This window comes from Leptosomus discolor, chromosome 9 (assembly GCF_034619465.1).
Source record: "Leptosomus discolor isolate bLepDis1 chromosome 9, bLepDis1.hap2, whole genome shotgun sequence".
NCBI classification, from domain to species: domain Eukaryota; kingdom Metazoa; phylum Chordata; class Aves; order Leptosomiformes; family Leptosomidae; genus Leptosomus; species Leptosomus discolor.
In genome coordinates this window covers 45,273,765-45,287,852 of record NC_141399.1, presented here as the reverse complement: position 1 = coordinate 45,287,852, position 14,088 = coordinate 45,273,765, and the positions used below count along the sequence as shown (strand labels likewise).

The 14,088-nt window shown below is 43.0% G+C and overlaps 1 protein-coding gene across 2 annotated transcripts in view; it reads left to right on the top strand.

The window, feature by feature from the left end:
* The window catches only part of AMMECR1 (AMMECR nuclear protein 1), a 103,298-nt gene that overhangs the window by 15,113 nt on the left and 74,097 nt on the right, over positions 1–14,088 (top strand). The window contains exon 2 of one of the 2 annotated variants that reach the window (XM_086469896.1): positions 11,281–11,812. In XM_086469896.1, coding sequence (XP_086326022.1) covers positions 11,281–11,812 — 532 coding nt within the window. Of the gene's footprint in view, positions 1–11,280; positions 11,813–14,088 lie in introns of those variants that run through there. The other variant, XM_086469897.1, reaches the window with a different exon arrangement.

Below are 14,088 nucleotides of genomic sequence, written 5' to 3'. Positions count from 1 at the left end.
CAGCAGTGGCCCTGCTGAGGGAGCATATGGTTTGGACACTGATGACCAGAGATGATGTGACATTGACTTTAGTGACTTACTCAACTTTTTTAAAGCAGACTGTCTTTCGATGTCCTAACGTCTAAGTGGTTATAGTAAGATAATGCCATCAGATTTTCAGAAGTAAAAAGTACAGATATTTTCCACTGTCATCAGCTGAAGAGCTATCACATTTCTCGTCTTGTGCACTTGTTAATAATAACAATGACATCAAATATTGATAATCATAAATAGTAATATTAAATGCTGTATAAACAAGCAGCTCCCTTTCCTACACATGTTAAATGTTTTAAAATAGAAACTTAGAAGTTTCATATGAAATGCATTCATAGTGTATCAGCTTTGCAAAAAAACCCGCAAACAAACCTCGAAACTTTTAATTTATCTTTCAGGGAAAAGAGGCGTATGGAGGATAGTTACCACGAAGGGCTACTATTATCTCCTTGGTCTTGGAATCTGTGAATGTACGAATACAACGTTCACACCACTCACTTCGTACATTGCAGACAGAACAGGTTTCCTGCATTGTCCTCGTGGGGCCCATGAGAACTGAAACTCTGCATTAAGGCAATAATTGCAATCAAACCACATACTTCAGCCAGCAATCCACAGGAGTCAGGAAGGAGTTAGTTTCCCTGATGCACAATTAGTTTCCCTGATATGCAATTAGTTTTTATCTACTGGATTTAGGTTTGTGTATTTTTCACCTCCCCCTGAAGCATCAGCTCAGCCCTAATTGTCTGGACGCACATCCAAACTCTACCCACCCAGATCAAGGCAGAAGTTAAACCACATAGTGCTAACAGACTTTTAAAACTAAAAGCAATGTAATTCAGCAGTGTATAAATCGTATTCTTCCACTGGCAGTTATGCAACTTCTAAAACCCATCTGGTGATTCTTGTTCCAAAGTATAAAGAAATAATTTTATCTTCATTTAACAGTTTCTCAAAGAATTCCACAAACTTTGTACAGCACAAACAGCTTTTCTGACATTTTGATTTATTTTTCCCTAATAGTGACAACTATATAAGTAGGACTAGAAAAGTATAATATTATGTTACAGAATTCTGTTTCGGTTAATGTATTTCTAGTCTTTGTGACGCTTTTCACGGCTGTACAGTATGGCCCTCCCCCTCCACAATCCTGAGACCCTTCCCTCTCTACTTCCTCCCTACTCTGCATTTTTTGGTTTTACAGCCCTATTTCTCAAGCACACAGCCTAGGTCAGTCATGGAGGCCACCTCATGACGGACTGCAGCTTCAGACCTCTGAGCAAAATACAAATATGATCCCATCTGACATGGCTTCTTTTCCTCCTGATATCAGCATGACGACACAGTTGATGGAAACATAGTTGTATTAGAACCTGGACTGCTGCTAAGGAGAAGGGAACTTGGGAAAACATGGCAGCAATGTCACTTTAAAATCTATATACACACAAGGTTGTTCACACGTCTCCTTCCCTCTGTACTGGGAAGAGGAATACAGAAGTCACATATGGCATTATTTCTCTGTTCCTTGGACAACCAAGGAGGGCTACCCATGGGGTCAGAATTCATACAGAAAATCCCAATCTTCTTCTCTCCACCTCCACAAAGGCTATCAAGATCACATGTAAGATTTGGGGAGACAAGAATTCCGCATCTCTTCAGGTGCTGACAGCACTTAGAACAATCTTAATTTGATCTACATCTGATCCTTTTTCTGTTTACGTCCTTGGTGCAATTAGTTAAAAGAACAGATTGTCCTTATTCCCCTTCTTCTCCTCTGCACGTGCTCAGTGCTGTTCTCTGAACTTTGTTCTCAGCATCTGTTACTTCCCTCTCTGCCTGGCAGACAAGGCAACCTTTGGGACCCTTGTGCTCTTAGTGTCACTGCAGGGCAGAGGTTAGGATTCATAGAAGAGCTGTCTCCTGCCAGGCTGCGAGCAGTATGCTAATGTGACAGCTTGGCACGTATTTGAGAATGTCACTTCTAGCAAAACAACCGTCCTGAATGGCATTTGTCATATATACAACTACATATCCATCAACAAAAAAGCCCTACAAAATTCAAGTCTAATATATATTTCCAATGAGATGCCCACAGGCCGTACGCACTGTAATCCTCCCCTTTATACATATACCCAGCATAATCCTTTCATGCACCATATATCTAATCTGTATCCTCTGCTTTGGAAGCAAGATTAATCTAAAAATTTCAGAATTAATTCAAATGCATTAAATAGAATAGGAATCTTAATTACTTTGGCTACCAAGCAGTTAAAGAACGTGGCAAATGACCAAATCATCAGTCTGCCATTCAGTTTCAGCTATACGCTATGCTACCATTTCATTTCAGGTTCTCCAAAGCCCTGCAGCTGAACTACAGCCGAGTATTTAATGCAGAATTGTATCTTTTGGGGGAATGTGTTATTTTTAAATGCTTAATAATTATGAATTCATTTGCCATTCTTTTTATAAGCAGGGGATCATAATGAACTCATCTGTTATTCATGTGAATGTCAAATGTGTTCCCACAGGAGTTTTATTCTAATTCTCTATTAGTTAGTGGACTCATAAAATAAAATGCTATCATTTTTTACTCCGAACATGTAACGCTTGGTAATTGTTCATCAAAGGGCAAATGTAATATTTCTCTTTGACAACTTTCAGTTCTGATTTAACCAGGTAAAGAACTAGGTTAAAAGTAAGGGTACCTTTAGAAACCAAGGCAGATTTGATAAGCTGTGAGTCTTCCGTTTAAAATGCAATGAATGAGATTATCATGAGCTAGTATTTTAAAATGTAGATGTATTAGACTATAAGCGTACATGCTTGAACTACATGCATCTAACATAACAAGACAAACTGTACCCCAACATATAATGCCTGACACATTTTCAGTATTCATGAGACGATCACAACAGTTTTTGTGCAGCTGTTCTATCGCAATAGAAAATTTAGAGGTGAGATACTTACAGGTCACCGCAGGATTTGGATATGATGACACTGGACAGTGGGACTTTGACCTGTGAAAACAAACACAAACTAAGCAATAGAAAAACAGAGAATTCAGACTTTGATTTGGGTTTTTTTCCAGAGAGTTAAATGCTTGGGATGTTTTATGGAATTACTATAAAATTTCTTCTAAAACCCTAATCTAAACTGAATGTCACCTGTATGGACTTATCCCATGAAATGATAGCCCCGAAATATTGCAGCAACAGTTCCTTAGATCTGACATGCTGTGCTAGGCTTCTCCTCAAGTATGTCACAGTGACTCTTCCAATCTTGAAATGCTCTTTAGAAATCCTAACCAAAATGAATGACTATAAAGATGCATTTTTAAGGGAGATGGTAACGAATCCAGAATCCCATTTGTAGTTGGAACCTCTAAATTAATATATTTATAGTTTTACTTTAAAATACACAAGCAAAGGAGTTCTTTATTTCAGGTTAAGTAACAGAAGAATATGTTTTTAGTGTTAACAATTATCTCAACTACTTTTTTCTGCATGGAAATGGTCATTTCTTCAAACAAAATGTGCAGTGTTTAAATCAACGTATGTTACCCCTATGCAGTCTCTGGCAGTCAGTAGGTTATTAGAATTTTAACCATGAAGAAACCACTGGGAAAGCATGCAAGCTAAAGTTCAGACGTGAGTCTTGACGATCACAGATATATCTATATGTTAAAGATTGTAACTTCACATTTTATAACCACTGGCAGAAAATCATAAGCAACAGTGCTTCCTGAATGCTATGACTTTTTCATAGTTGAAGAAATACTATTTACTTTACTCCTTTAAAAGACTTTTTACTTTATCTAAATAATGATCGTGTTAAAAACAAAAGGTCTGCCTTCAATTGCTGTAACATCAGACAGAAGAGACTTGAATTATATAGATAATGTGAATATAGGAATATGAGAAATAGTGAATGAAAGGAAGAGTGCACAAGAGGGCTACGCTACTATGCCAAGAATTGGGTGAAACTTTGTTGACACTTGCATGTTTATCAGCTGCTTTTTATTCAAAATGAATGTAATGTATTTATTTTACACATTAAATAACTGTGACAAAAACTATCACCACCAGCAGGCAGCCTGAAGGCCCTTCCCTAGAGTAAGAATACAAATGTGGGAGATAAGAATGAGAAGACATACAGTCTTGTTCAATGGAATTTGGTGTGCATGGACACATATCTATATAAATACCACTTTCCTTGAAAGCAGAGGATAGCTCAGGAGACTAGGAACAGACAAATCATTCACCAATTTACAAGGAAACCTACAGGTTTAAAAGGCCTGATTTTGAACTCATCATTCTGTAACAGTGAAATTCTATTGACTTCATTGGAGTAATTTGATTTACACATGTCTGAAAGGAGAATTGACTTTGGCAACAGAAAGTACATTAGAAAATATAATGCTGCGGAACATGAATTCTACAGAAAGGAAGCAATAACACTAATAAGTAACTATGAATAAGTAAGGTACCAAATGCTACCAATTCCCACAGATTCAATTTTATTCAGAAGCTTGCAGCAGTTGGGGTTCAGCCTTGTTAGTCTCTAAAGCCTTAAGGACACAAGAAAGAGTTATGGATGCAGCGCACGTGAGCTGTCTGGCTTTTGCTACCACACCCAAAAGAAAAAAAAAAAAAAAAAAGAAGAATCTGCAGGACTGAAGATGTGAAAGCAGGCAGGGGTGAGGATGAGAGGTGACTCCAAAGTGCCATGAGGATCGGCCTTACTGGGGCTGCACTCACAAATTGCCAGTGATGAAAGTAAGAACTGCAATGAAGAAGGTTTTGCTGGAGCCCTGCTGGCTTTTTGCCACAAAGGGTAACATCTGCTATTAATTAACTTTCTATTTATATCTCTAGGCTCTTAAGACAATGTATTTAGTGCTTTTAGCAGTTACAGGTTGATAGCGCTGGAGCACCAGCACCTTTTTGGCAAAACATCGCCATTTGTCAGTTTTTTCTTTGCGCAGAAAAAGAGAAGGATAAGTGCACCAAAGTGACGTAAATGGTGATTTTATAAAACTAGTCACAGAAAGGAGGATCAATATGACATTCAGGGTTATGTACAGATCAGAAGCACTGGAAGATAGGAGGTTAAGTAATTTAGGCATTGAGGATAAAGAATGTTAACGCTTCTAGGAAAAAGGGAAAAGAATACATCCAATAAATAATAATGTTACAATACTGAAGAAGGAGAAATACTTATGACTGACATCTATATTTTTATAAGCTGCAATAGTCTACTGTAGCTAATGAACATTCTTCCAAAACAATAGCCAAAATATTTCATGAGGCGTGACTGAAAACATCCAATATAAAGTGGTTAGATGTTCCCACCTGGAACAGCAGAAGTGGTTCTTGGCCATCTTAAGATTAACAGGTTCTTTTATAGAAGTGAGAATGGTAAAGGGCAAGCAGAAGGATTCACTGATTTTTTGCTGCTCACAAAGATTAGAGAAAAAAGTTCTTCAGCTGTTGGAGAGAAGAACGGTGTACCTCATTTCTCTGAAAGGAATAGAGAGATGACAGCTTCAATGCTATCTGAGTTAAATACCAGAGCAAGGGAGCATGAACCTAAGCTAAGAACTGTCCATTAAAGGAACGGAGGTAGAATTCCTTCACATCAAAAGCTAGATAACATGTACAAAAAGATAGCAAAAGCAGCAGCCAAAATAAATTAAATCATTTCACAAGAAAATTAAATAACATCTGAAAAAGGAAGCTCAACACAGTCTTACATCAAAAGGAAGATCAAAATTTATGCCTGTTAGCTTCCTTACATGGGAGCATTTCTGTCAACCTAATCAATTAACGTTGTTAACAATCAATTAACATGGCTAACATTCCCCTCTTTTCTGAAATTTCTGCTCCTTGCACTAACTAAATTTACATGAAAGTTTAATTTTGGTGTTTTCAGATGAGATATAAAATCGAGTGCTGACCACCTGAGATGGTTAAAGATCTAGGGCAATTCTTAGAAATAAACAGGCATGTAATCATGGTGTCCTGATCAGATTTTAACTCTCAGCAGTTGCATTCTATCCTCCTAATTCACCCATTCCTTTGAAAATTAATGATGACTTTTTTTCCCCAATACACCTTAAATGTTGTGTCCTATTAGATTGTTGCTAGGTTTCATTAGGGGTGTCTGTATGACTGCACTGGATAAACAGACACCTATATATTGTTCTAAATTTATTAACTTAAAAGTCTTCAAGCTAGCACTTTAGGCTGTTCAGAAATGAGAAATGCTATTAATACATATGGTTGCTGTACAGTAGTGGAAAATATTTTGTGAAGGAGACGAACTACAAACAGCCATGTCAAAAAATATGTCCTAAGGCTTATTATTAATGTATCAGCTAGCATAAATCACTGTAGCTCCACTGACCTCAATGAAACCATGGTGAATTTATACTGAGAATATAGCTATGTAAGCTACATCTTCTTTTATCACCGTACAATGGAAAAATACTTTCAAAAAGGACAGGATATTCCATTAGCATAATATTTGAGGAACATTCCAGCTCACAGAATTAAGTGAAAAGAATTCCATTAAAAAGCTACTACTAGTCTCACCTTTCATTTATTGCAAGTGCTTTGATCCTTAGGTTTTTAATTAAATAACTTTTCTGACTCCATTGACATAGTTAATGTTTTTATCTCTAGTCAGAAAACTGTCCAGTCTTAGATATTTAGTTGGACAAATTACATTTTAAAACACATGATGGGTTTTTGATTTTCTTCTTGGTTTGTTTTGGGGGGTTTGCTTGGTGGGGGCTTTTTTTGTTTGTTTTGGGTGTTTTGTTGGGTTGGGTTTTTTTACCAAACCAATGCCCAGTTTTGCAGTGCAAGCTCCATGCACAGATGGTTTAATAGGACCAAACCCTAAATTTGTGTAAGAGCAAAAAATGTCTGTAAAACAATGTTCATTTTAAAATAACACAGATTGGAGTCACAGTATGGTGAAATTACAACATAGCTCAAAATACGAAACAGGGCCAGGATTCCAGTAACACAACATGTGAGGACCTTTTGTCTGCTGGCTGGTATCACATCCTGAGATGACTTTTTATACAAGATTTTTTAGAAGAGGCTTCAATAGAGGCTTGATACATGGAACAATAGCAGGATATGGCCTCTAACTGATAGGAACAATAACCGTTCTCGGACATGTGCAAGTTAACTTTCATTAATTTTATTGGATTTTGTGCACACCTTCTGGCCTAGATTCAGAGCTACATCTAATTTCTCCTGGGGACAGCTGAGACAGAGAGCATACTGAAGAATAGTAACTATTCCCAGGATATACTGAGGAAAACCCACATGAGCCTGAACAGTGTGACAGACCAGTTTGGGAAGAACATAAGAAAGTAATACAGGCAAACCCACTTTCTTCCCAGCTACACCCATAACGCCTTGTAGACTGCAGGGCAATGGAAGAGTTGCCTAGACAGTCTCCAGAACGGGTGGAAACTCCTCAGACCAAAAGAATTCTCAGCATGTAAATCTTTCATGGCAGGCCCATCCAAAAAAGATCATTATGATGGGAAAATACAATTTAACCTTTGAATTTTGGGAGATGTAAGTACAGACTCTTCTCTAGAATAACAACTAACTGGAATAATAACTAACAACTTCATAGAGATGCTAGCTGTTTACACTGTTCAATTTTTGGAGTTTGGTTTTTACAGAATTAACTGTGGTATAGTGTTTCCTTTAGTTCTAAGAAAGTGGAAAATGATATCTTTTGAAAAGAGGGCTTTCTGTTTCCCTTTCATTCCCTAGCTCTGACTTTTCTACAGCCTCAAGCACAAACTACTTCACTTTCAAGGGCCTTTATCCACCACTTATCTTTCGTATCTTTCCTCAACTGCCTTTCTTCACCTATTATTTAAAATTCAAACACTCCTGTGATTTCTGACAGTTTCATCATAAATACGTGCACTTTAGGCTGCATCTTCTCACCAGTACTGTTTAAGGTGCCCAAGGCTATTAATTCTCAGTGTTCTATAGCCAGTCCAAGAGGCCAACACAAATTTTTGTGCAGCCCTCTGACAAACCAGACTGGAGAACTGATTTGGCTGAGAAATAATCGAGGGAAAAGAATAATTGTTTTTCAGCTTGATCTTCTCCCTCACATCTGCACAAACAGCTGCATGAACACAACAGAATGGGTGGGACAGGAAAGAGAACAATTAGCTGAGGTAGAGCTGCTTAAACCAACATTACTACTACTGCAGAAATGCACACGGAACCACAGCCTAAACGTGCTATTTTAAGCACCCTTTTAAATCCCTCACCTGTCACAGTGCCTATTAAAAGAATTGATAATAAGGCAAGGATTATATCATTCCTGCTTACCAATGCAGCCCAGTTTTGGCTCACTGTTTCCTTGTTCTGGCTGTTCTTGTCTTGTAATTAGATTGTAAGATACTGAGAACATAGATCATCTTTTGGCCTACTTGAGAACAATCTGACTTCTACTACAGTCAGTACAAATTTTACCTCAGATTCAAAAGGAATTGGATCATGTGTGTCAGGATACCATTTCCCCCCAGATACTAGCCATTCTGAATTTTTGTTTAAGAAGGGCAATCCTTCAGAGCAGCTTGGGATCACAAAGAAATATCTTTCTGCAAATAATCTGTTTTTCTTATTATCATTTCTCTAACAGCTCTTTTCAAGAATCACGGCTTGTGATTTTTAATTAAAAAATTAATTTCAATCTCTCACTTGTAACAAGTGACAATTCTAAAATCACTGGGGCTTTAGAACATGAAGTGAGCAATAGTGCTAAACAGCTGGAATCATAAAGCAGAGCTACATCACACCTAAATTACGCTGATCTAATTGCACTACCATACTGGCTCCATTTGTACTGCTAAAAGAGTTTTTGTACTGAGTTCACTCAGTACATTTAACTGCATGGGGCACAGCATAGCCATCAACCAACAGGAGAAAATCTGCTAAAGTTAGCAAAATACAGAAGTACTGTGTACATGAAGGAACCAAACACATTCAGGGTTCCTTGTAATAAGAAACGTAAAGGTCCTCGAGACTTAACTGAAGCAAAGGGCCAATGAAACAGATGGTAACTGAAGCTGCCTTATCCAAAGAATAAACTATTCTTCAAAGATAAATTCAAGACACTGACAAAAATATTTGATAATACAGTTGTGTCTTCCTGATTCCACTAATCAATTTCCACAGTTGTTTTGTGTATTTGCTGTTACCTCTATGGAAGAGAGATTGGGTATACCTTGCATTGCACTGAGGTAAAATAGGAGCAAAACTCTATGCAAATACAGCAAATAACATCTGCAGAGGTGGAAAAAGTAAGGTGTTTTTAATGAATAAGTAAAATATTTAATTTAACCTTTCATTCAGGGACCATCGCATTATAGTTTTTAATCTAAAAGTGATTGCCATGCACTATCAGTAGTCTTGATACTGTGTAAGGGTATCAGTCCTAGCTCTGAGACTTACACTGAACCTTACAAATAATCTGTCCCAGGGGAGTGAACAATTTATATTTGTGTCTGTATCATAAGCTTCTGCAATTACTTGATATTTTATAAGTTGTTGGCGTTAAATAATGTAGGATGGTAAAAAAAATTAGAAAAAAAGGTAATTCAATACCTGGAGAAACTATTTTCCCAAAAGCAACAGAAGGTGTCACTGCTAACTGATTTTAAACAAATGAATCCCCTAAGTGGAAAACACTGCCTTTGTTTTGAAAGAAACTTGAAAGTTGTTTGAGAGAGGGAAACTGGGTTCCCTTCTCAAGTATTCTCCAGCTCCAAACACAAACATTACACTTAAAAATGGAAAAGACTGCTTTACAACATCTAATTCTCCTTTCTGTTTGCTATTACTCCCTGCAGCTGTTTCACCTCAGGCTATGATTCACAGTCAAAGAAAGAGAAGTTTAGGCCAGTATTTGGACAGAAACCCTCAAAGGGCTTTTTAACCTGTTAGTATTAGTACTCTAGTAACCGGGATTTTCTCTTCAAACCCACAATAATTCAAGATCCAGACAAAACTAAGACCATGAGGATGCTGGATAAACCATTTCCAACAAGAAATGTAAGCCTTAGTCTCTGTAAGTAGATTGCAACTGTGAAAACTTTCTGTAGACTGCATTTTAGCTGGGATAATGACTGTCTCTCTGAACTTGTAATATTATTTTAACTCTGTGTGGCAGTCCTCATTCCCTTGTCTTCCATGATATTGTAGTGTTGCTATTCTATGTTAAACAGCTGTTACATCCCATGCCAGAGATGGCTGCATAACACTGACGTGTGAGCTGTTATTTTCTAAATATACATACACACAGCTTTTGAAGTGCTTTATGGCCGTTGGCAAGTCTCTCCATAAATTCAGATATAACTATATGTGAGGCTCATATAAAACCCATTTCCTCTCCCACTCCGGTAGCTTGGTAAGCTTAATTTTAGATGTCTGGAGCACTGCAGGAACTCACATGCTTCTCCCTCTGGACTTCCCTTCCCTAGAGGTCTTGCCATGAGGAAGCCTGGACTGCAGCCACCGAGGGCCGTGGTCTCACAGGGTCAGGGCTGCTTGCCCTGTAGCTGAAGGCCTACACTCTGAGCCGCTACTTACTGAAGTAATTGCCAAAGCTGTAATTAAAGAAAAAATAAAAAAATATATAAAGTCAGTGGCTTTTAGCCATCGCAACTACATGTTTAATAGCTCTATCCAAGCACTCTCTGCAGGCTCCTAGCCTGCCGACTCCAACACTTTTCCCCCCCTCGCTTCTCTTCCCAAGGGAAAGGCATCTCAGGTCACTTGAATTATTTAGCGAGGTGTTTTTAACCATCTCAAGAGCTTTGCTCCTGCCGCGCGGCTCCTGCGGAGCTCGGGTTTGTGGGTTTATTTTTATTTATTTTTTTTTTTTTTTTTTAGCACGCGGGGTGGAGTTGCTCCACTTCCCTGGCAGAAGGAGGAGAAAAAGCACGGGGGGAAGGCAAGAGGGGTGGCTCACCGTGTGGAGGGGAGGGGAAAGGCCGGCAGGCCCCGCCGCGGCCGCCACACCTGCGGGCCGCGCTGCCCCCTCAGCCCCGGCCCTGTCAGCCGGGGCCACTCACCGGGTCGCTCTAACGCAGCTCTCTCTGTCTCTCCCCCCACCCTCCATCTTCCTCTCCCTCCTGCTCCTCATTCATTCTTCCCCCTTTCCCGCCGCCTCTTTCCCGCCCCCTCCCCGTTGCAGGCGGAGCGGGCCCGGCAGGAGGCGGAGCGGGCCGCCGCACGTCCCCCGGCCGGTCGGCCGGCCCCCCCGCCATGGGTCGGAAGCGCTGCGTGGGGGGAGACGGCTCCAAGATGGCGGCGGGTTGCTGCGGGGTGAAGAAGCAGAAACTCTCCAGTTCCCCTCCCTCGGGCTCGGCCGGCCCGGGAGGCGGCGGCAGCGGCTCCCGCTGCGGCGGGGCGGCGGCGGCAGGGGGCGAGCCGGGGGCGCTGCCCCCGCCAGGGGGCCCCCGCCTCAACGGCCTTGGGGGGCTGGCGGGGGGCGCCGCCGGCTGCGCCCTCTCCCCGCCGCTGCCGCCCAGCTGCGGCGGGGGCCCCGCCGGCCTCTCCCCGCCGGCCGCCTCGCTGCTCTCCTCCCCCGGCGCCGGCTCCGGCGGGCCCGGCTGCAGGAAGATGGTGGTGTCGGCTGAGATGTGCTGCTTCTGCTTCGATGTGCTCTACTGTCACCTGTACGGCTACCAGCCCCCGCGGAGCCCCCGTTTCACCAACGACCCCTAGTGAGTATCGCCGCCGCCGTGCCCCGGCCCGCCGCCCCAAACCCGCCCTCGTGGGCGCCTCGTGCGCGCCCGTCCCGCCCGGCTCCCCCGGCCGGGCGCCCTGCCGGCACCCGCCCCCTCGCCCGGCACCTTCCCCGCCGCCGCCGCCCGGCCCCTGTCCTCGCCTGGCCCCGCGCGGCCCGCCTGTCCCGGGGCCTGGCCCGCGGGCGCCCCCGCCCCGCGGCCGTGCGGGCACCGGCCGGGGGAGCCGGCGTGCCCTGGGAGCCGCGCTGCCCTCCGGCGCCCGGCTCGCCTCAGGAAGCGCCCCGCTCCGCGCTGCCCGGCGGCTGCCCGCTCCCCGGCGGCGTGTCCCCGTTGGCCGGTCGCACTGTTAACCCTTGCCGCGGCCCTCTTGGCCCGTCGTGCGTGGGACTGGCTAGCGGCATCTCCCCCCTGTTCCCTGACACCTCCGGCCAGGCCGTGCCATGCCAGCCCCGGCAGCGCCCTGCTCCGAGCAGCCCGCCTTTGTCGCGTCGTGCCGGGCTCCGTGCCCCCATCCGGGCTCCGCGGGGTCCTGGCTTCGCGGCGACCTCCGGCTGCAGGCGCTTCACGCCGCGCCCCGTGGTCAGTGCCCTCTCCCTGCTCCTGGTCTGTGTTCGGTAGCGCCCGAGTAGACCGCTCCGTGCTCATTTCACCAGTAGTCCTTACTGGGACCCCTTCACTAGGCAGCCTCTCGCTGTCCATGTGTTCTGCATGAGTACGGGCCTCTGCTTCACCAGTGTTGGATGGTGAGTACCCAGTGTGAGAGACCTGTCGTGTGAGTCCCGGATTTGTGAGCACTGGTGTACCAGTATGTTCCCTGTGCCAGGCACTCGTAATGCTACTTTGGTCTCAAACTGTGCGGAGTCTTTGCGCTGTAACGACCCCTGAAGATCACCCAGTGTTAGACATCCATGAGTAATCCACCACATAAAATTCCCAGAGTTTTGAACAGATCACATAAACACCTGTTACTCCCATCCTCCTCTGCCTCCCAAGCCTCCTTGCAAGAGCGTCCACCAAGGGCCTGCTTTGTTTTGTCCCTGGCCGCTCTTGTTCAGTGTTTGTCTTGAACCCCATGCCCTCTGGCCTTCGGAAGTGACCCGCCAGGATGGCGGTGTGGCCCAGCATGTCAGCACCTGCAGCCTGCCTGCGCCGGGGAACCGGGCGTGCTGGTGCAGATAAGAGTTCAGACACTTCGGGGAGTAACTTCTCTCTGACAGGAAGTTACTTCCTCTCAGCTGGGATGTGTTACTGAGTCGCTGCATGCTCCAAGTCTGTTTGAAAGCAAAATTAATGTAAGGGGTTGTTGAAATTAAGTTTTCGCTGTTCAACTTTGCTTTTAAATGGGATGGAGCTTATGTGGTGAGTTTCCAAGCTTCAGCTGAGACTCAAGAGCGTTGGTCCACCAGCGTGCATGTCACTTGTGTCTTTGTATGTATAGCATGACTATCAAATCTGTGAGAACCTGTACTTTATCAGTACTTAATGAATACAAATTTTTTATGTTTGTCCTAGACCCTCGTGCACCCTCACCAATGCAAGCGGTCATCATGCAGTCTGTGTTTCATTAATGAGGTGTAGTGTATGCTTCTCCGTGTTTAAAGTGTAATCTATTAATGATCTTATTTGGAGTCCTTGCTGTTCTAACACCCAGGATCTATACATCTCTTGCATACTTTCAGCTGCTGTCATGACAACCCAGCTCTGTGGATTCCTACTTAACCTGCCACCCCAGCAAGTCTTCCCTATATGCTCTTCATAACTCCTGTGTGATTACATCAGAGTACCAATAATGAAAGGAGGGCAGGGAGACTCCACTGTGAGTTTCTTTACCCAGGTCTTTTGTAAATCCATGTCTGTCCTTTTGTAGATACCAACTGTTTAGGAACTGCTGCTCAAAGTAGCCGTTTTGCTTGGCGTTGTCCTGTGTCTGTTCTCCATCCCAGACCTCTGTAGGTTACAGCATCAGCTTTGTGCTGTTTCACTCTTTCATTGCTGTAAGAGAGTTGAATTCCATCTGTGTCTCTCCGTAACAATATTACCTTGTTGTTATTGTGTTTTTTAAATGTGTTGGAGAATGTTCTGTTGAATGAATTAGTGCTATTGTCTCTGTTTTATTGGTGATGGAAACTGAGGCAGGGGTGAAGACCTTGCCTCTGAAATGTTTTCCAGTAAGCACTTTGATTCCTCTTAGTAACCGGTAGATTGCTTCACCTTTCTTCTCACACTTCTTACTTTAAGAAGATCACGACAGC